The sequence below is a fragment of the Fusarium fujikuroi genome, chromosome FFUJ_chr10 (assembly GCF_900079805.1).
Source record: "Fusarium fujikuroi IMI 58289 draft genome, chromosome FFUJ_chr10".
Lineage (NCBI taxonomy): Eukaryota > Fungi > Ascomycota > Sordariomycetes > Hypocreales > Nectriaceae > Fusarium > Fusarium fujikuroi.
In genome coordinates, this window is record NC_036631.1 from 1014574 (window position 1) to 1037607 (window position 23034).

A 23034-nucleotide genomic window follows, 5' to 3' on the forward strand; every position below is an offset into this window, starting at 1 on the left:
CAAGCATGTTAGAAATCGTCGATGGAGTTGGTAGAAGTTTTGAATCTTGTTTCGCGATTGGACTTGACTAGTCTGGAGAATTGAATACATATAGAGCCCATCATGGCCTGCTTCAATCAATCCCGTCACCATCAACAACAGCAATACAACACAGACTCCAACAGTCAATACTCTCAACAATCACACACCGCCATCGACAATCAATCAACTTCATTTGAAGATAACTCACCTTAATATTATCACAACTCCAATATCACAACAATGTCTCGTGCTCTTCTCATCACTGGCGCCACCGGCAAGCAAGGCAGCTCGGTCATCAATGCTCTTATCTCAAAGAACACGGACTTCCTTCTTCTGGCTGCCACCCGTAACAAGGAGTCACCTTCCGCAAAGAAGCTAGCCTCCAAATCCTCCAATATCAGGCTGATTGAGGGCGATCTTGACTCAATCCCCGCTCTCTTCAGTGCCGCTAAGCAAGCTGCCGGAACTGTGCCGCTTTGGGGTGTCTACTCAGTGCAACTATCCATGGGCAAGGGTGTTACACTCGAAGGCGAAGTCCGACAAGGAAAGGGTCTCATCGACGAATCGATCAAGGCTGGCGTTAAGCACTTTGTCTACTCCAGCGTTGACCGTGGCGGCGACGAGAAGTCTTGGAAAGACGCCACTGTTGTCCCTCACTTCAAGACCAAGCACGAGATCGAGCATTACCTCCGCGACTCGACCGCCGACGGGAAGAGTCCGATGAACTGGACCATCTTACGCCCAACAGCATTCATGGAAAACCTAGAACCTGGTTTCGCCACCAAAGTCTTCCTAACCATGATTCGCGACACTCTCAAGAACAAGCCTCTTCAGTGGACGGCAACTGAGGACATCGGCTTCTTCGCTGCTGAAGCTTTCACCGACCCACAAGCCTGGGGCAAGCTAGCTATCAGCCTGGCTGGCGATGAGCTCACATTCGCACAACTCAGCGAAGCTTTTGAGCACGCCACTGGCGGACCTGCTGGTACGACATTCGGTTTGCTCGGAAAAGCTTTGAAGCATGGTGTTGCCGAGCTCGGAATCATGGTTAATTGGTTCAGAGATGAAGGTTACGGTGCTGATTTGGCCAAGGTTCGACAGCTGAACCCTGGGGCCAAGACGATGGAACAGTGGGTTAAGACAAGTGCTTTTGTTAGCCATTAATAGACGGGGGAGAATGCCATACAAAGTCATTTAGAAGTTTGAGTTTATAGCAGAGGGGGCTTGTAAGGGTTTTCAATATTTATTCACAAGAGATAGAACAATTTTAATTATCTAATGATCATTGAGAGTCCCCGCCGCGTCAGACCGTGATCTTCTTAAGTTAAAACGGATTCCAATCACGAAGTATTTGTAACTTCGAGACTTTTGGCTGAAGGTTTATTTCCACCTCTCACTTTAAAAACCTTGTGGGCTGGAACCTTTGAAGCCACAAAAGCCAGCTTTTGTTTTTCAAGTCGCCATATAAGCCCGCATGTCTCTCATACCTAGCTCAATCACTCGTGAGGGCCCCGCGTGGGTAACAAAAGCAAGATGACCACTTCCATAGGAACAGGCACGGAAGATACACTCTCGTCCAGTTCTAATGACGAGGTCCAAATTCTCAATCCGGCAATGCTAAGCACCTCCAGCTTCCCGCAATTCAACAAGTTTCCTCCTGAGGTTCGCGATAAGATCTGGATACAATCCCTAAACCACGAAAGAATCCTCAAAATTTATAGCGAGGAAAACCGTGTCGAAGTCAGAGAGCGCATCGCCATGAGCAAGCTCTTTGTTACCAACCGCGAATCTCGTGCCGCCGCCAAGAAATTCTACCGCGTTCATATCCCCTGCACATATGTCCATATGACCAGCACCTACGATGGCATCCTTTACGTTAACCCAGAGCTCGACATTATACACGTTTCCCAGTGGAGTTATTTCCCAGAACTCGCACATCATATCTGGAGACTTGATCCACTTCACGTCGGCATTGTCAACTTGGCTCTGCAGACCTATGGGAGCTGTTGCAGATATTATATTTTCAGCAGCTCATTCGAGACAGACTGTGACTTGGAAAATGTCAAGGCGGCAGTCCAGCGGTTGAAAAGATTCATCTTCGTATGTCATGGCGTGTATGATTCTGAAACCTGCCAATACCGGGAAAACCGCCGAAGACCCGACCGTGCCATTGCCAGCAGCCCTTTTGTGCCTGTCAAACCACATGTCCCTGTATTTCAGATCATGAAGCAGGACCCCAGGGCCGTGGGCGACTTTCTTGATGGTGTAGATCTCGACGAATTGCTGAGGCTACCAGCTGTTGTGAACGATTGGTTCAAACATCTTGAAGAATGGGGGATTAATAACGACCCTGCAGTTCTCTACCAGATCATGATGAGCTACCCAGATTGTGATCCGGAGATCATTGTTAGAGAGAATGCATGCTGGGCGCATGATGTGAGCGATCAGCCGTCGGGTCTATCAACTCCAAATAGCACCCTTACAAAGTCAGTTCAGGCAGTATACCATAGAAAGGATGCAATCACATTTGCTGAGAATGAAATGGAGGAAAGGAAACGCATTTTGGACGAGATTTTAGAAGATGAAAGCGAGCTGGACGATGAGGACATTGAGGACATTGAGAAGATATTCAGACAGGATGTGGCGCCGGCGTTTGGATTTTGGCTCTTCCCCTTGGAAGCAATCCATGGGTCGATGCTTACACCTAACTCAGAGATGCGTATCGGGGACTTCTACACCGAACTACAGAAACAGTTCAAAAAGCATACTCCGCAACTATGTCTGTCTCACCTTCCGGGCCACAATCCTCAGATCCTCAATACTCATGAGCGTACTGAGAAAGATTAAGTCGACAGCACTGGAGACAGAAAAGGCTGTTGCTAGCATGAAAACTGGAAGTAGGCGATAAATTCGAAGGAGCCACTGAGGATCTCTCATATCGAAATAAATGTATGCAAGACTGCAGAAGAGAGTGAGATCCGAATACATGGTTTTGTACACTTTTCAAAGACCCCACCACCATGCTTCCCTATAAAACAAAAACTCCTTTCACTGCCTTCACCAAGTTCTGGGCTAAGAGCTTGTGGATGGCACCACTGGCATGGTAGTCATCCGCCCAAAGACAGTTACTTGCGCCAAAGCAAGTAGCATCTTTGGCTCCATAAGCCGCATAATTATTGACAACCTGGTCAAATGAAGGCTTTGTATCGAAGATCTGAATTTTGACACTTGGATGAGAGGATGTGAAGCTAGCCGCCTTAGCTTTGACCGCGTTGTTGTAGGAAATGATGTCGGATCTTAGGCGAGCCAGATCAACTTCCGGCTGACCTATCATCTTGGGGAACTGATCTGCATATGCTTCATCAAGAGTCAGACATCCCGATTTTCCGCTTCAAATGGCCAAGGCTTACCAGGTATACTCAGCAAGACGAATTTGCTGTAGCCATCATTGACAAGAACCTGTAGGAGCTCAAAATATCTGTCCACGCATTCGGTAACAAGAGCACTCTTCTTGCTCCAAAACGCCTCACCCACGTCGTTGATACCAATCCAGAATGCGACGAGGGTGTCGACCTTTGTGATCTTAGGCGCAACATATTGCTTATAGAGATCCACCTGGTCCGACATCGAGTACTGGGCCCATGAGTTGACGATCTTCTTGTCGACAGTCGCTCCGCTGTAAGCAAAGTCGTATGTGAGGATCAACGATGTGTTAAGGGTTGACGTGACATGGCCGACCCAATTAAGACCAGCAGAAGTCGTCTGTCCTGGTAGTCCGGGGTTCCCGATGGGGTTGGAAGCCGATGGTAGTTGTCCTCCAGGCCAGAAACCCACGGTCGAGTATGAATCACCACTGCCATTGATTAGTCTGAGATGATTCTTCCTACTAGTGTAACATACAATACGATAAGATTCTTCGTAGTCTGGGCAGCCATTGAGGCAACTGGACTAGCAAGAGCTTCAGACAGGCCAGCTGCTAGAAGAAGGCATTGGTCGAATAGCTTCATCTCGAGGAACAAGAGTGACAGCCGTTAAAAAATAAGCATTGACCAAAATTATGAGGTTAGAGGACATTATTCTTGATTTGTATCTAGGTTCGTTCGCGGCAAAATACCTCCACTTCAAATACATTAACCGGATGTCGTATGTCACGGAATGCAAGGTCCGATTGGTGGGATATCTCACCGTGGGAGATGCCCAGAATCCCCTCACGTAAATATAATCCTGTCCAATTGCCACTGAATTTCTTGACCAGCCAGTGAAGTTATCGTATGGCGCGGGATTGGGTGTTTTAGGAGGCAGATATATGCATTTCTGCGTGGCGTGGTGAACGGGTATGCCGACTTCAGAAGTGGTTATTCAGATCAAGAACAGAACTTCATCGAACTTGACTAACCACAGACGCAAACTCAGAGAGCTGAGTTTATATGGTATTAGATATGCTGGGAAGTCTAGACTCCAAACTTGGTCGTAAGGTTGTCGCTGTCGAGTCCAAGTTGGCCTTTATCAATATACCCCCTGTGAGTCAACTCTTTTGGTTGGAAACTGCTGAAACTTACCTTATAGAATACTTATGTAATATTCTAAATTAAATGAGGAAGACATGAAGATGGTGCAAGGCAATGCCCTAGCCAGGGTCTTTGTCTTTGAGATCCCTATCTACCGCTCAGAAAACGATCGCTTCATCGTATCCGATCACATGATGAAGAAAAAGTGTTAGCGACCGAGAAAAGTGTCTGTAGGAGCAATGTGCATTCGGCGTGAGGTTTTAGGGCTTACACTGATAAGATCTTGGCTGGTTGGGTAATGATGCGACAGGAGGGATTGAGAGCAGTCACTAAACCTTCTGCCTCTCCCTCAGAGCTAAGATGATGACTCCATTAAGCTACCCCGGAAGTCAGACACACTATTTGCCGTCACTGGCGTATTGAATCGGTCTCCTTGATAAGTCCGAAGGAGTTTGTGGCAGCGTCATCGCTTACGCTCTAAATTCTGACTATAGTCATCCTTCTCAGAACAGCCTCTCTAGCCTCTCCCTGCGTAATACGCTGCTTATCGTGGAGACAGAATAAGGCTAGAATAGGTAGGTGGTGTCGCACGCGCCCTTTCTTGTCATATCAAGACTGACAGGGGTCTATATAAGTTACAAGCATCGCAAACGGCATTTCAATGCTCCAAATTTCTCCTAATTATTATACGGTGCAATTCTTAAGAAGAACATCTAAAAGTGAAACAAAGATGCCTGCCATGGCTGCCAAACGGCCGGGACTCATGCAAGTCTCGGTCTCCCGAAGTGCCGAAGAGCAGCGGTTGATCCCTGCATATTGCAGCAACCTTGCTCGTCGGGCTAGAGAGCTCGAGACTTTTCGTAAGCATCTTTACGCCGACGCCAAAGGTGGTGAATTATCTTTCGGAATCATGGAACGCATCTCACCACATGCCGTTGCGGTGTCAAATCCCCTGTTCTCACGGCTGGAGCAGCTTCATCTTCTCCTTGGTCGTGTTTTTGTCAATATCGTGGACCGCTGGTTTAAAGACGAGAAGGCACGCTTTCCGGAGCGTATGCCATTGGATCCATCGGAAGAGGAGCTTCTCCGGTGGGTAGCGTCTAGTGATTTCGTTCCAGACTATGCCGAGCATGCTGGTTGCTGGCGAAGTGACTTGTTATTTGGTCGCAGTCCAGACGGTTTGCGTGACGAGTCGCCATATGTATGCGAAATTAACGGAAGGCTTCCTCTCAATGCCGTCATGGGAATTGCTCTGGGTGAGAATGGCCTTCGGGAACTGGGTGCAAGTAAAGGAGGACTTGAGCCTGTGAATAGTATGGATGTGAGTGCTACCACTATCTCTGCGCCGTGATATGAAGCTGACACTCTGTCAAAACTAGACATCTTATAACAACCTTATGGCACTATTCAACCCCGATAAGCCTCTTTACTCTATTAGAGATAAGTGGCCTGGTGCTGACTCGAAAATTCTCTCAGCTGTCAACGTTACACGTGGAAGGCCACCAGTGGAAGCAGTTCGTCCTCAAGACCTGGAAGTCCGCCCTGATGAAACTTCTCCAACTGGATACGCTCTCTGGGATAAGGCGACGAACAGGCTCTTGGAACAGTGGTTTGTTGAGATGCTGCAAGAAGAGTATGCCAAACTGGAACCAGCTGTCGCTCGCCAACTGTCCATGACTCCTCTCAATGATCTTCGAACTGTATTCATCGTGCATGACAAACGACTCCTTGGCATCATACCTGAAGAGCTTCCGAATATGGTTTCACGTGGTGTGTTGACGGCTGAGGAGGCCGACATTGTTGCTGATGGGATTGTTCAAACCATCAACCCTGGCTCAAAGGGGCTGCAAAAGCTGCTACTTAAGTCAAAATCCGACCCTAACGTCAGGGATAACTATATATATAAGCCTTGTCGAGATGGCATGGGTCATGGTATTGAGCTGGGCAGGAACCTTACACAAGAAGCCTGGCTCGAACGCCTAGAGAAGCTCGCCAACCCAGATATCCTGCGACCTCACGATAATGCAGCTGTCATCCAAAGGCTGGTAGATCACAACTGGTATGATGTGGTTCGTCATGAGGTTTCAACGGATGATGGACCAAGGCCTAACAAGTTCCATCTCATCGGATCCATGTTCATGTTTCAGAATCGCGAGTTCTACCCATCTACTTGGCGTATGGGCCTGGAGACTCATCTTGGTATCACTTCCGATAAGCCGGGGCTTGTCATGGCAATGGTGCATCAGCCCGACTGGCCAGTTGGGGAGGACCAAGAGGAAGAAGTATGAGTTTAGAGCCAGATATTATATAAACATTCCCTCTATGGTAGCCTCATTAGGCGAGAGTTTATAGCTATGAGGTGACAGTCCGCCGGTTTCGATCTTCTTGCATATGGAGAGGAAGATGACTTCATAATCCATTGGTAAGCCTTAGTTCTTTATGCTGGTATACGCTATCAGCCAACCATATTGTTGATTGAACTTCAATGGAGTAATATCCCCTCAGATCGTCTGGTAACGAATAATAGTGACCTGGGATTATTAGATCGCCAACCGTTACAGTAAAGCTCCATCGTTTGAAGACTGCCGACCTGGCCGTAGTGGGCAACAAGCTTTTCCATTAGGGCCAAGCTAGGCCTGTTTCCGAGCGGTGCCTGGGTGTTGTCGCGGGGCAGCCAATTATTGTTGAGCACAAAGTTCTTCTTCCTGATCTTGTGGCGCGCTAGAGCAAACTATTGATTTGAGGGAGATGAGACGATCGTAATTAACGCCACGAAACAATATACACATATACACTAGCCTTCCCCTTTGATCTTTTTTGCATTTCTTTCGTCCTGTGTTTTCTGATTCGTCACTCACCTCAGTCAATCGTTTGCGAATTATCATCGTGCCGAGGATGCGATCTAACGTCTTGCTGTTGGCCATTGGCCTTCTTGTCGCAGACTCTGTGCTTGCTGGTCCTTGCAAGCCCAGGTCCTCCAGTATGTCTACAAGGAGAGCATGCTGAAACAAGGCTGGAAAATGGCTAATCGTGGTTTTCTATTCAGCTTCGGAGACCATAATCTCAAACTCAATCGCCTCGACAACACAACCCACTACAACCGCCGAAGAATCATCCACCGTTTCATTATCTGAAACATCTGTCGAGACTGGCACTACTATCACAACCGCGCCAGACACCACTACAACATCCCAAGTTGAGACAACCACCGCGGCCGAAGTTACCACCACAACAGCTGAGGCTGAGACAACAACGGCTGCGGAATCTACCACTACGACAGCCGAGGCCGAGAGCACGACCACCACCGCCGTCGCCACCCCAACATTCACCATTGTCGGCGGCGCTGGTGCTGTACAAGGCGCGCCCCTCCAAGGCGTCGACCAAGATGGTAGCATCCTGCTATTCAATCCTCAGACCGGAAACAGCCGTACCAGGACAATCATCCTCGACCCCAACACAGGCCGACTGCGGGATAAAGATACAGGAGTCCAGATATGCGCATACTACGGCTCCGCTGAAACAACCTCTGACCCTGCCAACTTTGCATTCTGCCAGAATGGTAACACCGGGCCTAACTTGGCCTACGATTACTTGACTTGCCAAATCGTCAGCGGCAGCCTCTCTTGTACTGCACCCAAAGCTGCGTGCCCAACTGATGACGACGGCTTACCCCTAGGCTGCACCACCGTGGATGGTCAGGTGAATGATCAGTTTTACTACCAGACCCGGACGGGCGCTGGTACCTACTTGTATATATCCAGTGGTAGCCCGGGTGGCTACACCCCTGTCAGCATCATTGCTCAAGAATCATGAGTTTCTTTGGCGCGACGATCATAAAATTCGATTCGAAACTATACATAGCATATTTATCTCCAATAATACCTTTCAGCATTCTAAAACACCTTGCTCTGTGACCTCCTTGTCTCTAAACCAACTGTATCGTATCCACGCCACTACGCCCGAACTCGTCCCAGTCAGTATAGCGATCATATCCTTCGCCATACATCACTCCATGAACATAAGCCTCTCCAACAACGCGATACTTGGAACCTTCGATATGATGTAGAATAAAGGGCACTCGAGCCCCCATCAGAATCCATACTTCATCCTTGCTGCTACTCTGGCCAAGAGTCTTGGGTCCCAGGCCAAGCAGCCCCGATTCCGTCATGAAGAGTTTCCGACCCTGAGTAGCATTCCGCATTTGCTTTTCGAAGTTGCGGAGCTTCCTCCGTCCCAGTGGGGTCAATCGTTGCATCGAAGGTCGCTTATACTTGCCCCCCAACGGGTCCTTATCTTGGTCGTCTTTTACCACCGAAGGAGGTCGAAAGCCTTTGCTGATGAGCCGTGCTGCGGGTAAAAAGCTTGCTTCCCACGAAGTGTTGCCTCCTCCCTGAGCTTTTCTGTCAAATCTTCCTTTCTCAGATGATTCCGCTTCCCCTTCTCCATGTTTGCTCTCCCCCTCCTTCTTTGCTTCTTGTGCCAGCGTTTGGCTTTGATACTTTACTTCCTCTTCATCCTCTACATCGTCGTCTGGCTGTACTACCTCCTTTTCTACCTTTTCCCTGAAATCAGCTATAGCTGCTTCGAGATCTGGCACCTGCAGTTCATTGGACACCTGCCGTGCGTCATAGATGGCCGACCAAAGAGCCAAGCGAGTAGTGAATGACTTCTGAATCAGCTCCCATGTCCATGATACTGAGCAATGTCCTGACCACTCAGCAAGCAAGTCGCGAGCTTCTAGGATATCAGTCAAAATCCAGTTGCTGAAGCCCGTCCCTATGTTTGCTCTTGAGTCCAAACTGCCGAAGTCGTTCTCCTCCTCGGTCAGTTTATCAATGATCAGAGTGCGCCATAGGGCTTCAATCCGGGTCACCGTTTGTGATGGGCGGATGTATCGTCTTGAGCGATTAGGTCCAGTCTCCTCGACACGCCATGCTCTTACTTGAACAGGATATTCGGCCGGACTATGCAATGCCAGTCGAAGAGCCTGGATGACAGGGTCTTGATTCAACTCTGTGGATATAGAGACAGTATCCACCTTGATGCCCTTGACACTTAGCTTATCATCGGGATCAATACGGATTACCCAGTCGTCATAATCAACATTGTCATGAGTGCCGGCACAGAAACGATCATCATGCCCACCTTGGTCGAACGGAACCCGTCCCAGTCTGGCACTAAAGTCTGGCACCCAGCTTGGCAAGCCTTGGATCCTCGTGTCTGAAAGGTCTTGCACATGGGACAGAATCGCAAGGTGTGAACCAATGCGTTTGTCAATCATAGCCTTTGTTGCTTGGACGAAGACCTTCTTGACGTCGACACTGTAGTCTGGCTGCAGTCCGAGTCCGTCTTCGGCAAGGTTCAGAAAAGCGAAGATCTTGTCTCGGGGATCAGTAGCCTCAAGTTCCCGAAAGTCGGAGAGGACGGAAAGTAGGTGTAGCTTTCGGCGTTCAAATCTGAAGCCAGTCATGCCCAACTCCTCGCAGAAAGATTCCACTATATCGTGATCGATGAGGTGGGTGACTTCGGGAAGTTCTATGACCCATCGACATGATTTGCCCTTGGTTTTCCCGTCCTCCCCTTCTTCGTCTGGAAGCAGGGTGACCATGGGCAGGCCAGCGTTGCAGAGCCCAAGACGCGAGCGAGTATGATGGTATCCAAGGATAAAAGAAAGAGCATCGCGCGGAGTGACCTTCAGCTCATTTGCCGCCCTCGCTGGCTGATCAGAGAGCAACGACAATTTCTCCCAATGTTGAGACTGGTCTGATACAGCTCGATTAGTGAGGAAATTATGCCCAAAATGGCATAACTCAATATCGATTCCCGTCTGTTCCAGAAATCCTGCAACTGCTAAGATGAAGTCCATACTTTGCAGCGTCGCGCCGCAAACCATCAAGATATCCCGAGCAAAGACTGCCTCCTGAACGACCCAAGCCCTGCGGAACCAGAGTCTTTGAAAGAGCGAAAAGAGGGCAAACCAGTGCACCACTGTCATCCCTGGGACTGAGGACATGGTGACTTCCTCTTGTTCTTGATATGATGAGTCTTGTGCGTGGAGGCGAGTTGCGTCGAAATCAAGAATTCTACCCATTGCCTCTATCGCTAGTTGCGCAAGCCTGTCATATTGGCCAACCCAAGCAAGTACTATAGTCGCTGACTTGTATAGGCGCCCCATAAGCTTGACTTGGGCAGCTCGCTCGTCGAGGTCTGCTTGGTTGATACACAGTGCATCCGCCCAGATGGGCAGGTTGATGGAGCGGTAAGTCGAGCTCTCCGGTTCTCCTGGGCTAGGAGCAATTGCAGTTCGAAGTGTCAATATTGATTGGAAGAACGATAAGAGGTTTTCCTCAATTGGTACTCGACTCCCATCAACTTCTATTTCATGATGCGTGCGCTTTTGCCAAAGCACCTCTTCATGGGGGACATAACGATGCATATCGTAGTACAGAAGCTTGGCGCGATCAACCATTACCAGTTTGTCGCCATTGGGTCCCAGTTCGGGGCTGTAATAGGTGAAAGGAAGTTTATCGGCGTGTTCTTCGAATTCCAAGCCATCGATATCGGGCACGGGTTCTTCATGAACTGTAGTGGGGTTGCCCCACGTATATGAGACGGCGGCGAATTCGATACTCTCATCGTTTAGGTCGACTACCCGCATGGAGCAACGAACAATGCCGTCTCTGGACTCGTTGATATCCAAGAGACGGATTGATGTTGGCGTTGTGAGGACGTGTGACTTGTACATGTTGACGATATCTGTGTGTAACACTGAATTGGTTGCGAATACTTGCAAAGCAGCATGGACAACAACATTACCGTGCGGGCCTTCACATTGTTTTTGAGATTCCAAGGCTGATTCACGTTGAAAGAGGCATAATTGAGGTTTGCAGATCGCCACGAAATAAGGTCCGCCCTATTGCATAGCCGCCGGTGGCTGATACAGTTCCAGAGAGGGTGACCACTGAAAGAGCGCTGCCAAGTCCCAAGCGCTTCACCAGTAACATCGGCAATTGGACGTTCTCACTAAAATGACCAGGGGTTTTCAGCTTTGTACCAGGGTTGGCTTCTCAACACTCAGCCTAGCTTTCTGCCTTCTTTCTTGTTAATAAGGCTATAGTGAAGGCCTCCCAAAGTTTTATGTCAAACCAACTTTTTCTTCCCCTATCCAAGCAGCTGCAGAATGAGGTTTCGTATCCTTGTTCTGGTGCGAGGATGTTTTAGCCTTGGTGATCGCCTGCGCTAGCACCCACTGTAAATACACTTTACTGTCACAGCCTACAGATTTTGTCAGGGAGCATATCAGCCTAAAGCATCCAAACCACAGACGTCAGTAACTGATAATGGGATTTTGCGTCGCGCGCCTTGTCTCATTGGAAACTTACGATTTTCTGTAATTGCTGGCCGTTTCTATCCTCTACATGGCATCGAAATCTTAAACTCCTTACTGACTCGAAAGCCGGTACCCTGGCTGCTGTGCCTTCTCTGGTAGAAGAAGTGTTAACGCTATACCAGAGCGAGCTCACACACGTTTCTTGGGGCTATCCAGGTTTATTTCAGCTACTTATCTTCCTTAACTAGTAATCACAGGGCCACTTTTGTAAGTCTATTGATGCTCAGCTCTTTGGGCTCACTACTCTCTAGCCTACCTCGGCAACTGCTCGGTGAGAGTCTCCTGCTAAGCTTCGGTAATAATAGCTAAAATCGAAAGGGAATGACAACATTCAGGGACGTTATGCGAGGGCCTAAACCTCGACGACCATCGTGTGCTCTCCTACGGAGTACTTGACCTCCAAAAAGGACAGTCTCTTTCTTATCAAGATCGGCAAAAACATACAACAGCGGGGATTCGCTGGTCGTCACCGACCCAACTACTAATCCGCCCCTTATCAGCTTATCTATGGGAGAGCGGACGGGATCCCGAGTTCTCTGATAGGTATGGTCGTATGTGCTTGAAGCTAGTCTGATTGCAAACTATATCCATGGGATCTAAGCTTGTCAGTCGCATTGTTACCATCGACTCGGTTCGGACAAGTACAGGCATTACCGTATGCTGGCAGCTGTCATGAGGTCTGCGTGGTTTTCGCCTGGTTCATTTCTCGCGTATGGACGGTATGTAACGCCCGGCGGTTGAAGTAGAGAGATACTGCCTGACGAGTTATGGATATCGTCATGGCCAGGCTCCAAGATTATTCGCTTAGTGGTACAGAACCGCCAGATATTCAGATGCAGGCTTCCGTATAACGACCAATTGCATTTCCGACTCTGCCAAATCCATCAATCTAGACCAATTGTGGTTGTCGTTGCCTGTATTGCTCTGCATCGAAGGCTCTACATTGCGTGGAGGCTGTCGTCTGTATGATGATGATATCGATGGTGCAATGAGTCCAGTCCAAGATTCGTAAGTGATGTTGAACACTTTCTTCCAAATCGTCAGGCCATTGGCTTTGTAATTCGAGGATTGCGTGAGCACTTATGAATTCCGCTGTCGTGGATGATTCTGTCATTGACGCTAACAGTTCTTTCGCGATGTCTTATCCCTCCAATCATATCAAATTCATCTCTGGTGTTTAGCGTCGTCGTTGAGCATTAATCAGCCCGGACGGAGCACTACCTTAATTCGGATCATACGTGCCGTGCCACACTAAAAAGGTGCATAAGAAAATCCTTAACCGTGAATTTTAGTCGACCTTATCAGGCTCTTAATTGGCTGGCGGATCAATAATTTCGCTGATGACTGTGCTTGCGACACCCAGTGACTCAATTACGCGGTCTGCTTCGACGCGCATATTACTCCCAGGCGTAACAGTCGGGTCAGATTAAGCCGATGGCATGTAATACGCAGAATTCGTGAGTCACTTGCCTTGATCAATTGACTCGATTTATTGAGAAAAGTGTAGATGCCTAGTCAGGCAGGAATTGTATAACAATAAGGCCAAATATCGCCAAGATGTCGGATCAATTTTCATCAGTATTGTCAATATGGAGCCTCCTTACACGCAAAGATCCGGCGTCCCTCTTCAGACACGCCCGGTGCTCAGCCCGTTCAATCCATCAGCCCTACAGAGCCTTAATTCTATTTTGCCACCTAAGAAAAATGGCTTGACCATTAATATCCATGATCATTATGCATCTAAGCGCTATCGTCCTGGCTCCATAGTTATGGGCACTGTCAACATCAAGCCTAAGAAGCAGATCCCTTTCACAAAGATCTCAATAAAATTTGTTTGCGACTCAAGCGTCGAGCGACCCAATGCGAATCTATCATTTGAGACATGGCATCGATTACTTGATCTAGAAATGCCAATGGAGGAAGCGGTATTGCTAGCGAACAAGGTCCTGCAAGCAAATGAGACTTACACGGTTCCATTTTACTTTGTCCTACCCAATGGCCTTGGTACAGAGGCCTGTTCGCATAACATCATATGGCAAGAGACGCGACAGCTACACTCGCACCTCCCACCCAGTATCACAGGCTGGGAGGGTGATGCCATGATCCCAAGAGGCGTGCGTGTTGACTATGGTGTTATTGCTCAGGTTTGGGACTCGGCAAACCCAGAGTATGCCAAGATGGAAGCCAAAGAGACCGTTCAGTTCTTGCCAGGCCATGTTGAGCACCCGCCTTTGAAGATCCCGACAGCCAATCGAACTTTCAAGTTCGCGTCAACAAAGCAACTCAAATCCAGTGTCTTTTGTCGCTCTTCGGGTGAGGTCACGTTATATACTGATCAACCCACCGCGATCATTCTTGATTCCAGCGGAAAGGGTATCCATCCTACAACGATTACAACATCTCTGAGATTGAAGCTGAGCGACCCGAAGACTAGCTTACCACAAACATGCAATGTTTCTGCAAAGATTGAGTCAGAAACATGGTCACAAGATGAGCCCATGCAACAGCTCCCTCATATTGTCAACGCGAGAGACTGCTATAATGGCTCCGAGACTCTCGTGAAGAAGGCAGAGGTCGGCTTAAGCTGGGAGAAGAATTCACCGAAACAAACAGACAGTGTTGTCACCGAGACCGCTGAGACATTCAGCAGCCACATCGAAATACCCATCACAAGTTTTGCGAGCGATAAGAAAATGTTTTTGCCTACTTTTTATTCTTGCCTGATTGCCAGGACATATCAACTACATCTAACTATTAATGTTGCGTCGACAACCCTGAAGCTGGTACTGCCTGTACAGCTCACAATGGAGGAGCAGAAAGGGGATGTGCAGCCCGACGCTGAGGATATTGGGCTTCCTGAAAGTAGCGCGAGATGTTCCAGTTCATTGCCGTCATATATCGAGTCTGAAAGGAGGCATTCACAGCCCGAGCAATAATCCGTTATAATGGATAATAAAATTGAATTTCGTCGTTAAAATGTTCCCAACAATGTCCCTTTGTTTCATTCCCTTGTGCATCTCGTACTGGTTGTCGAATGTGAAACCTATGTCAGGTGAAATATCCGCTTCACTTAATTACAGCCCCTCGATAAAGGCCAAGTTCTGAGCCAATCCCATTAATTTGACCGGGGCGGGTTCTCTGGATGAATCAATTCCTTTCCCTTCTGCATAGCTCTAGTCCGGAAAACCCATTCCTTGATTCGACGGGCGGGCTCCTCGCTGATCCAGGAGTTTGCATTTCCCATCTCTTCTTCCATGTTTTTGAGGTCGAGGCGGCACAAAGCTCCTATTGTGAGCGGTGTTGGCCTGGGTGGCGGTCGTGGTCCCTTGAGCGCGGCAGCATAGCTTTTGGGCCTTGCAGCTTTTACTGGAGTTTGCGAAGGAGTATCCATGGCCAGTGATGGGTCCTGTGTTTGCTTTCCAAACAGCTTTTCTTTAAGTAGCTCTGATGCGCATGAGGGGAAGTCATCCATGGTGGAATGTTATCTTGATGCGTGCGGTATGCGATGGAGTGATGATGAGAGAATAAGCTAGATAAAGATTTGACAGCAGGAGAAGACGTGCGTATTTAAGGACAGGAGCTCAAACTCTCACCAATGACTTTCAAAGTTGGTGAGTGAAAGCCGAACAGCAGGTACGAGGTGAACTTAGATAAGAATATGGTTTATTCACACGCCTACCAAAGTGCCTGCTTTTCTGTTCGCTCGCACTTCCCGGCTCTGGCCGCATGTTCACCGGAATTTGGTACGTGTTCTACATGTGCGCCGAACACCCAGATTCGCCCTTGTCTTCAACATCAAACTATGTGAACATCTTTGATCTTCATGGCAAAAGTCCTCGAAGCCTGGAAGTGCAGCCAATTGATTGAAGTATGTTCAAATTGAGTCATTTTTGGCCAGAACCATCATGATATGGTTATCATCTATGTATGGTACACCATTCTTCAGCAGTCTGTTCCTGTCCTCTCATAAGCTCTTCCAATAAATTGCCCTCCCAGTTGGACGTATTGACTCGAATTGATGTAGAGTTCTAGCCACAGATCTTTAACTCTAGGTTACAGTATCCGTAAATGTTGGTAATTTAGAGGTATGTGCTCCAAACGAGCATGGTCTCTCCATCCGTCATGACCAATTCTCAGAGCAATCAGTTGACCAAGCAGAAATTTCGACCATACTTTGTATCGTGGTTTATCTTACTAATCGACTTATGATGTAACTGTTCATAGCACAATAACACTTTGACGTTAATCTTTGGGCGAGCTCAGTTAGTGCGAAATCGAAGACGACTCCACCTCAGCTCCAGCAAACTCGTGAATGGCTTGATGATGTTTAACTACCCGATACCTTCTTAGAAAAACTCAGAGTTGCCATTCTTGCTGTTACTCTGAGATGGATTTTTCTGTACTTATTGGAATAAATATATTGAACAGTATGTCTTTACTATCGCATCAACTGTTTTCTACCAAGCTTTGATGAAAACGTCGCTGGACTGACTACGTAGAGCCTGAAGGTGTTAACCTGAAATTTAGAGCTGTCACAAAGCTTATTATCACATGGGTATCGATCCGACTCTTTAGCATAATGACTCTACTCAAGCAGTTATTATTACTTATAATTCGATTTAAAGCGTACCGCCTTGTCAGCAAGGACAATGCCTTTTTTTTTGAAATGATGCGATAGACATAGGGCCACTCTTGGAACGTCCTTACACTCCCAATCTGCCCAATTGCCGCGGTTTGTAAATTGTCGCTTCCCGCACAGGAAAATGGCGTGACACTACTGCAGATATATCATCAATAAATGCAGAGAACTCGAAGAGGCAGAGTATAGAATGCTCAATTCGAACAGACCATGGCCCGGAAGCCGTGGAGTAATTCCTACTTGGGACACTCGGAACGAACGCGAATAACATATGGTTCGTAGTATTCTGGATAATATAGTTTCAGGACGACCTGCATCTTTACATTCTACAACAGCCTGATATGATAATTCCAGCAAATGAGGGCAAGATTGCTAAGATGATCATATTCAGAGTTTCGGCGATTGCGAAGTTTGCATGATACGGATTTACCCCGGCTTCTGGACAATGCGGCTCACAGCTGGGGGGGTTTTACACATCCCAACCACAATTATACGAAGCAACCCATGGGTATCATCGTAGAGCAAAAAAGCAGCCGGTCCGACAAGTTCCTCCACTTGACTACGGAGCAAAAATAACATACAACACCGGGGATTCGCTGGTCGTCACCGACCCAACTACTAATCCAGCGCTTCGCAGCTTGACTATGGGAGAGCGGACGGGATCCCGTATTTTCTACGAGCTTTGGTCGTATGTGCTTGATGAAGCTGTCGTGAGAGTCTATGGCAGTAGGATTGTGCCGAGCTGAAAGTTCATCTTGGCGGTTAATCACGGCGCAGGAACAGTCTTGGCTGGATGAAAGTTCGGCATTGGCATTTTGCCTGAATTGGGTCCAATGCCTGAGAGAGACTACGATTTGATACCCTGATTCGACCATTTTGACGTTCCCCGCAAGCTCACAATGCATTGATATGTGCCTTGGATTTAAAGTGTTGGAGTTACATCGCCACTAAAACGCGGCTTGGCGGATCCTCTTGTCATTATGGATGGGCTTTTAAATTTAGCCGAGGCCAACTTGTATGTCAGACCGCTATCCAATACCTACGTACGGATACCTTGGCCAATGTCGCATTTGTCCTGTCAAAGACACCATGATCGTTCGGTTTTAACCGTGTGTGCACTGAGCACGGATCATTCCCGAATAAATGCACCAATTACCAAGGCAAAGGATCGATAAACAAGTGTGCATTCTCGTGTTATCCCTGAGTCATGAGCAAGTTCTAGACTGGGTTCTTTGTTTTACATCTTAATAGACCTCAGCTATACACCATGCACCCTCACGCTGATCTTTTGAAACGCAACCTTGGTCTTTAGGCAGAATGACCGATCCTCATCCTCCCCTTCCTAATCAAAGACGTTAGTTCTCGGCCCAGCTCCCAGCTCAGGACGTGTCTGGGGTCTTCGGCAGTCAATGCAACCTCCGTCCCGTTCGAGGTGGCTCTATAGCAAGCCTTGCATCGATGCCATGTGGCTCCATGTTACGAATGCCGACTTTTGCTTTCCCCATTCGAGATCATGTCTTGTCCTAAATCGGACGATCCGGGCATTGTTCCTCCGAAATTGCACAAAGGCCGGATAATCCAAACCCCTACGGTTAGCATGTTTTATAGTGCGGAGATGGCTACTGACCTGGTTCAGTTTCCGGGATATCACCGACCCACTAATCACATTGGGATGACTGCTGTCAACTCGTCAAACAAGCATTTCCATCGATCCTTACTTTCCCAGTGGTTATCTCACCGGCAAAATTGGGTATACACTTCATACAGGCTTAGATCGATCTCGGACACTTTCACATCCAGGTTAGGCAATCCCTTATCCCCACAAGTCTCGCGAACCTGGGCCAGACTCGGATGATGTAAAGCAATTAAGGATCGCCGAGGGGCTACCACTTGGCAGTATAAAGACGGCGAGAGTCCTCATCAATCAGTCTCTTCATCCCATCAACCAACAGCTTCAGTCTCCAACAGTCTTCAAGCCAACAACATCAAAATGGTTTCCTTCACCTCCCTCCTCGCCGCCGTCTCGGCTGTCACTGGCGTCATGGCCCTTCCCTCCGCTCAGCCCATTGACGGCATGAGCGTTGTCGAGCGTGATCCTCCTACAAACGTCCTCGACAAGCGCACCCAGCCAACTACTGGCACAAGCGGTGGCTACTACTTCTCTTTCTGGACTGATACACCCAACTCTGTCACCTACACCAACGGCAACGGTGGCCAGTTCAGCATGCAGTGGAGTGGAAACGGTAACCACGTCGGTGGAAAAGGCTGGATGCCCGGTGCTGCTCGGTAAGTTTCATCTGCGCTGCGTCGCCGAGCCTTATGCTAACCTCCTATTCAGCACCATCAAGTACTCTGGTACTTACAACATCAACGGCAACAGCTACCTCGCTGTTTACGGATGGACCCAGAACCCTCTCATCGAGTACTACATCGTTGAGAACTTCGGCACCTACAACCCCTCTTCCGGCGGCCAGAAGAAGGGTGAGGTCACCGTTGACGGATCTGTCTATGACATCTACGTCAGCACCCGTGTCAACGCCCCCTCCATTGAGGGTAACAAGACCTTTCAGCAGTACTGGTCTGTCCGACGCAACAAGCGTTCCAGCGGATCCGTCAACACCGGTGCTCACTTCCAGGCCTGGAAGAACGTCGGCCTCAACCTTGGTAACCACAACTATCAGATCCTTGCTGTTGAGGGCTACTACAGCTCTGGCTCTGCCAGCATGACTGTCTCCCAGTAAAGAGGCATTACGAAAGGAAGTTCTGGGGGTCATGACGGTATGGCAGTCTCTTGAAGACAGTCATTCCCTGTATCTTTAGAAGCTTCAGATGGGATTACGTGTTTACGAGTCCGGACTTGTGACTGGACTTCACTCAGGACCGGTCTTTACTTCATTGTACATAGCTTAGCACATAACTGAACATACAACGATAGCCGGCCTGCACGGCTTTTTTGCATACATACAATTGTTTTGGCCAGTATAGAGTGACATACGATCTTCTCAGCCTGATTAAACACAGATTAGTTCCCGTAGGAGCAATAAGAAAATTATATTCCCAAGTAGCTTGAGCGCCTCAAAGTCTTCGTATAATGAAAAGCTAACTCAACAGAAATGTATATTATGATAGATCATGCAAAACTTCTTTCCTTGATGGCCAAGATTCCTTCTCGTCCCTTATCTTTACGTTACGGAGAACCTCTGTTGCATATCTTCACTCAAGTGAACGTTGGAAGGCTGACTCAAACTTTCTGGGTCTGATGATATCATCGGCCTTCCTGAGTTATGGCTTGAATATCCTTTGCTATCTTGACCGCTGCTGTGGCCATAGTACTGAATCTTTTCTCGCCAGTTAAAGAAAGGCCGGAGTGATGGAAGGCATGCTATGATCAGTCCAATGCAAGCATCTATGAAACTCCATAATTCTGTATAAGTGAAGGGTTGCTTTATCAGTCCTCTTCTCTGGTCGGGAGTAGGTTTCGCAATTATGATACTTACCGACAAGACTGATGGTGATTACCAGATCACCACCATATTGCTGAATCTGAGCAAAGCGGACTACACAGAAGATAATATTGATGACACCGAGGAGAAACGTTGCGTAAAGACTATATCTCAGTCTCCTTCGCAGTGTCAGCTCCGGAATGACAAGCCAGGGCAGAATGAAAACTATACACCATTACTGATTAGCACAAATCATTGAGACTCTAGGATCATGACGTACTGAGAATATCTGCACTGATGTTTAACACCCAGGAGATTTCGAAGTTGATTTTGATGGTTTTAACGGTGCATCTTTGGTCCGATAAGGTCCTTCAAGACATGTTAGTATAGCCTTCGAAGCATAGGCTGCTATCAAAAAACCCACCAATTTCTCCATATTGGTAGACATGAAAGACTGAGTAATAGTATTGTAATAACGAAACCTATCGCAACGTAGATGATAACAACCCAGAGGAATCGACGTCTCTTTACCATAAAGCTGGGGAAGATCTGTAAGTACACAGCCAGTAGAGCTGCCTTGGACAAGTAGAACGTGACGTAGAAGGGATACGTGGAAAAATAGTAGAGCTGGTCAAGTATCTTAGCTGGTGATATTCTCGGATAATCTAGAGCGTATGTACCTTGTAGAAATTCTCGGCCTCTGCCGCAGTTCCTTCAAACCCGGCGAGATCGAACGTGGTACCGGGTTTGAAGATACCTATACGAAAGAAATAGATATCGAAGCTTGCTGTCGCGACGGCCGAAGCCCATGCGGCGCACATGAACACATCACTTGCCAGTAGATTTCGTCGTTGTAGAACGAGACGGAGATACAACCGTGCTAGAATGACTGCGGTCGCGACAGAGATAAGGGCCCATTCAGTAGCCTGCGAATGATTCAGCAATTTAGCATGTCAAGTATGAGACGCGTGTCGTACAATGACCGTTAGGCCGCTTGGGTCTATTGGCATCTTGAAGATTGCTGAGTCTCGTATAACCTCAAATGATGAGATGCAGACCGCGCCTTGATACTGAAGTCACAGTCACTAGCATTACCCATGGGAGACAGGTGATGCAACATGAGCGTTGAAGGTGCCCCCGGAGGAAAAGGGAGATTTGCACATGTAATACTCACACATACCTAAGCAACAGCGATAGTTCGCGTTTGCATTCCTCCCGAACACAGGGCAGAAGAAATTGGGGTGATCTGCTACGATCCATCTGAGACTCCTCAAGCCACATTCTGGTCTAGAACGCCATCTACCACTGTTCCCGTCATAACATTCGGTAATTATCACGTCAATCCCATGCATCCACATTCAAGGCTGATCAAGTCCCCGGATCCATCTAGGCAACGCGTTTCTCAAATGCTCATCTAATAATCAATCAATCTCCACATGAATGATCTATCTATGGCTTTATAGACCCCGAGCTTATCTGCACTGAGAACCGTCCAGACCTCTACGTTTGACGCCACATACCCGCGTCACTGAAAAGTTTTAGCCCTCTGATATCAGTGCAGCCACCAATCATCAGCGAACCGAAGTCACGTCGACTGACACGGCGACGACGACTGGTGGCACTAGCCTAGCCTCTGATCATCGGGGGACCCATCTTGGCATGTTTCTGAGAGAGAAGCGCGATATCTCTTGCGGCCTTTTCGACATTGGGTTAGGATATCATGTATCTAAATAGATCACGACATCTCCTTTTTAAGCTGCGAGATATGAGGTCAAAGGCGCGAAATAAGCAGTCCGCTATATCAATTTGAAACAACACTTATCAAAATGTAATATCACTGAATTTATATACTGACTCTATAGATGGGAAACAATGACCAGCGCTCATGATCTATACATCATTTTTGGCTATCCTTGGGCACCTGCTTGTCCATCAGATCCTTCAATTCACCAAAAGCCTTGAGGATAGTAGGCGTCTCAGCAACGATATCCTTCTTGGTATCATCGCCCAGCTTTCCAGCACCAGCAAGCCAGAGGTCATCACCAACACCACCATGAAATCCAAGCGCAGGTCGAGTATCAACAACATTGAGCTTCATGCCTTTCAGTGTCTTATCAAGTTGTTCACTTGCAGAATTACCTCCAAAGATACCATAGCTGATAATCAGAACACCCTTGCCAATCCACTCGTTGTACAGGTAATCAACGGCGTTCTTGGTGCCACCGGCAAGGCCAAAGTTGTACTCTGGAATGACAAAGATGTAGCCGTCGTACTTCTTGATCTCATTACTCCAGGCAATAGAGTGAGCATGCTTGAAGGAACCCTTGTCGGGTACCATGGCGGGCATGATTTCTTCATCGAAGACGGGGAGGTTGAAGTTTGCGACGTCTACTAGGGAGATCTTGGTGTTCTTGCTGGCATCTGCATCGCCAGTGAGGATATCGTTGATGACACTGGTGATCTGAGGACCAACTCGACTCTTGCGAGTGCTTGTAGTGATGAGAGCGATGTTCTTGATGGCAGCCATGTTGCTTTTGCGGTTTTTAAAAGTGCAAAATGATGAAATAAAGGGAGTTCTGTCAAGGGAGGAGAGGAGTCTATGTGTTGAGTAGAAGGATGTTTATCAAACTTTATCCAGTATCTAACGTATTTATACTCAAGTAAAGTCACGGGCACCCCAGCTCACTTTGCAGTATTAATAATTTCATACGCCCGCAAGGCAAATGGGCTGTTTTGCCTTCTTACAAATCCCGACTTGTACCCGCGCGTTTCGGTGAATGATGGATAGCCTATACAGTGGAGGCCTGACGCTTGGCTCTGTGGTACTGCATGATACGGCTGTCTCACGCGCGGCTCGGGTATTCGATTTCGATGTTATGGTAAGCAAGTTGGGGCCAGTAAGCAGCCACTCCTCGATCGAGCGGCATGCTGAGAGCTGTCAGCAATTATCGGCAAAAGCGGTGCCGCACACGCCGCTTTCATGATGTGTTTAATTATAATTATATCCGCATATTATTGATTCTCGATGAAATA

General features: G+C 47.8%; 11 protein-coding genes and 2 non-coding genes; 6 read left to right on the forward strand and 7 right to left on the reverse strand.

Annotated features, from left to right (window-relative positions):
• Positions 1-261: 261 nt before the first annotated feature.
• On the forward strand, positions 262-1185 carry FFUJ_10582 (related to nucleoside-diphosphate-sugar epimerases; the record flags this gene model as incomplete). The annotated part of the gene is made up of 1 exon (XM_023569382.1): positions 262-1185. The coding sequence occupies one exon, from the start codon at positions 262-264 to the stop codon at positions 1183-1185; it is 924 nt and encodes a 307-aa protein (XP_023436605.1).
• A 369-nt stretch (positions 1186-1554) lies between these two features.
• FFUJ_10583 (uncharacterized protein) lies at positions 1555-2868 on the forward strand (the record flags this gene model as incomplete). Its single annotated transcript, XM_023569383.1, has 1 exon — positions 1555-2868. The coding sequence occupies one exon, from the start codon at positions 1555-1557 to the stop codon at positions 2866-2868; it is 1314 nt and encodes a 437-aa protein (XP_023436606.1).
• Positions 2869-3049: 181 nt separating this feature from the next.
• On the reverse strand, positions 3050-4028 carry FFUJ_10584 (uncharacterized protein; the record flags this gene model as incomplete). XM_023569384.1 has 3 exons in its annotated part: positions 3050-3378; positions 3432-3874; positions 3922-4028. The coding sequence occupies 3 exons, from the start codon at positions 4026-4028 to the stop codon at positions 3050-3052; spliced, it is 879 nt and encodes a 292-aa protein (XP_023436607.1).
• A 1231-nt stretch (positions 4029-5259) lies between these two features.
• FFUJ_10585 (uncharacterized protein) lies at positions 5260-6817 on the forward strand (the record flags this gene model as incomplete). XM_023569386.1 has 2 exons in its annotated part: positions 5260-5850; positions 5909-6817. 2 exons carry the CDS (start codon positions 5260-5262, stop codon positions 6815-6817), a joined length of 1500 nt encoding a protein of 499 aa, XP_023436608.1.
• Positions 6818-7424: 607 nt separating this feature from the next.
• FFUJ_10586 (uncharacterized protein) lies at positions 7425-8342 on the forward strand (the record flags this gene model as incomplete). XM_023569387.1 has 2 exons in its annotated part: positions 7425-7509; positions 7576-8342. The coding sequence occupies 2 exons, from the start codon at positions 7425-7427 to the stop codon at positions 8340-8342; spliced, it is 852 nt and encodes a 283-aa protein (XP_023436609.1).
• A 112-nt stretch (positions 8343-8454) lies between these two features.
• Positions 8455-11187, reverse strand: FFUJ_10587 (related to heterokaryon incompatibility protein (het-6OR allele); the record flags this gene model as incomplete). The annotated part of the gene is made up of 1 exon (XM_023569388.1): positions 8455-11187. One exon carries the CDS (start codon positions 11185-11187, stop codon positions 8455-8457), a length of 2733 nt encoding a protein of 910 aa, XP_023436610.1.
• Positions 11188-12356: 1169 nt separating this feature from the next.
• Positions 12357-12472, reverse strand: FFUJ_scaffold12.rrna6. Its single transcript, XR_002792854.1, has one exon. It is a non-coding gene; the product is annotated as a ribosomal RNA (ribosomal RNA).
• Positions 12473-13688: 1216 nt separating this feature from the next.
• Positions 13689-14855, forward strand: FFUJ_10588 (uncharacterized protein; the record flags this gene model as incomplete). The annotated part of the gene is made up of 1 exon (XM_023569389.1): positions 13689-14855. One exon carries the CDS (start codon positions 13689-13691, stop codon positions 14853-14855), a length of 1167 nt encoding a protein of 388 aa, XP_023436611.1.
• Positions 14856-15034: 179 nt separating this feature from the next.
• On the reverse strand, positions 15035-15391 carry FFUJ_10589 (uncharacterized protein; the record flags this gene model as incomplete). Its single annotated transcript, XM_023569390.1, has 1 exon — positions 15035-15391. One exon carries the CDS (start codon positions 15389-15391, stop codon positions 15035-15037), a length of 357 nt encoding a protein of 118 aa, XP_023436612.1.
• A 1741-nt stretch (positions 15392-17132) lies between these two features.
• Positions 17133-17248, reverse strand: FFUJ_scaffold12.rrna10. The gene has a single exon (XR_002792849.1). It is a non-coding gene; the product is annotated as a ribosomal RNA (ribosomal RNA).
• A 1300-nt stretch (positions 17249-18548) lies between these two features.
• FFUJ_10590 (probable endo-1,4-beta-xylanase A precursor) lies at positions 18549-19299 on the forward strand (the record flags this gene model as incomplete). XM_023569391.1 has 2 exons in its annotated part: positions 18549-18844; positions 18897-19299. The coding sequence occupies 2 exons, from the start codon at positions 18549-18551 to the stop codon at positions 19297-19299; spliced, it is 699 nt and encodes a 232-aa protein (XP_023436613.1).
• Positions 19300-19740: 441 nt separating this feature from the next.
• On the reverse strand, positions 19741-21011 carry FFUJ_10591 (related to integral membrane protein; the record flags this gene model as incomplete). XM_023569392.1 has 6 exons in its annotated part: positions 19741-19982; positions 20056-20226; positions 20282-20370; positions 20426-20628; positions 20682-20927; positions 20979-21011. The coding sequence occupies 6 exons, from the start codon at positions 21009-21011 to the stop codon at positions 19741-19743; spliced, it is 984 nt and encodes a 327-aa protein (XP_023436614.1).
• An 887-nt stretch (positions 21012-21898) lies between these two features.
• On the reverse strand, positions 21899-22528 carry FFUJ_10592 (related to flavoprotein; the record flags this gene model as incomplete). Its single annotated transcript, XM_023569393.1, has 1 exon — positions 21899-22528. One exon carries the CDS (start codon positions 22526-22528, stop codon positions 21899-21901), a length of 630 nt encoding a protein of 209 aa, XP_023436615.1.
• Positions 22529-23034: the final 506 nt, after the last annotated feature.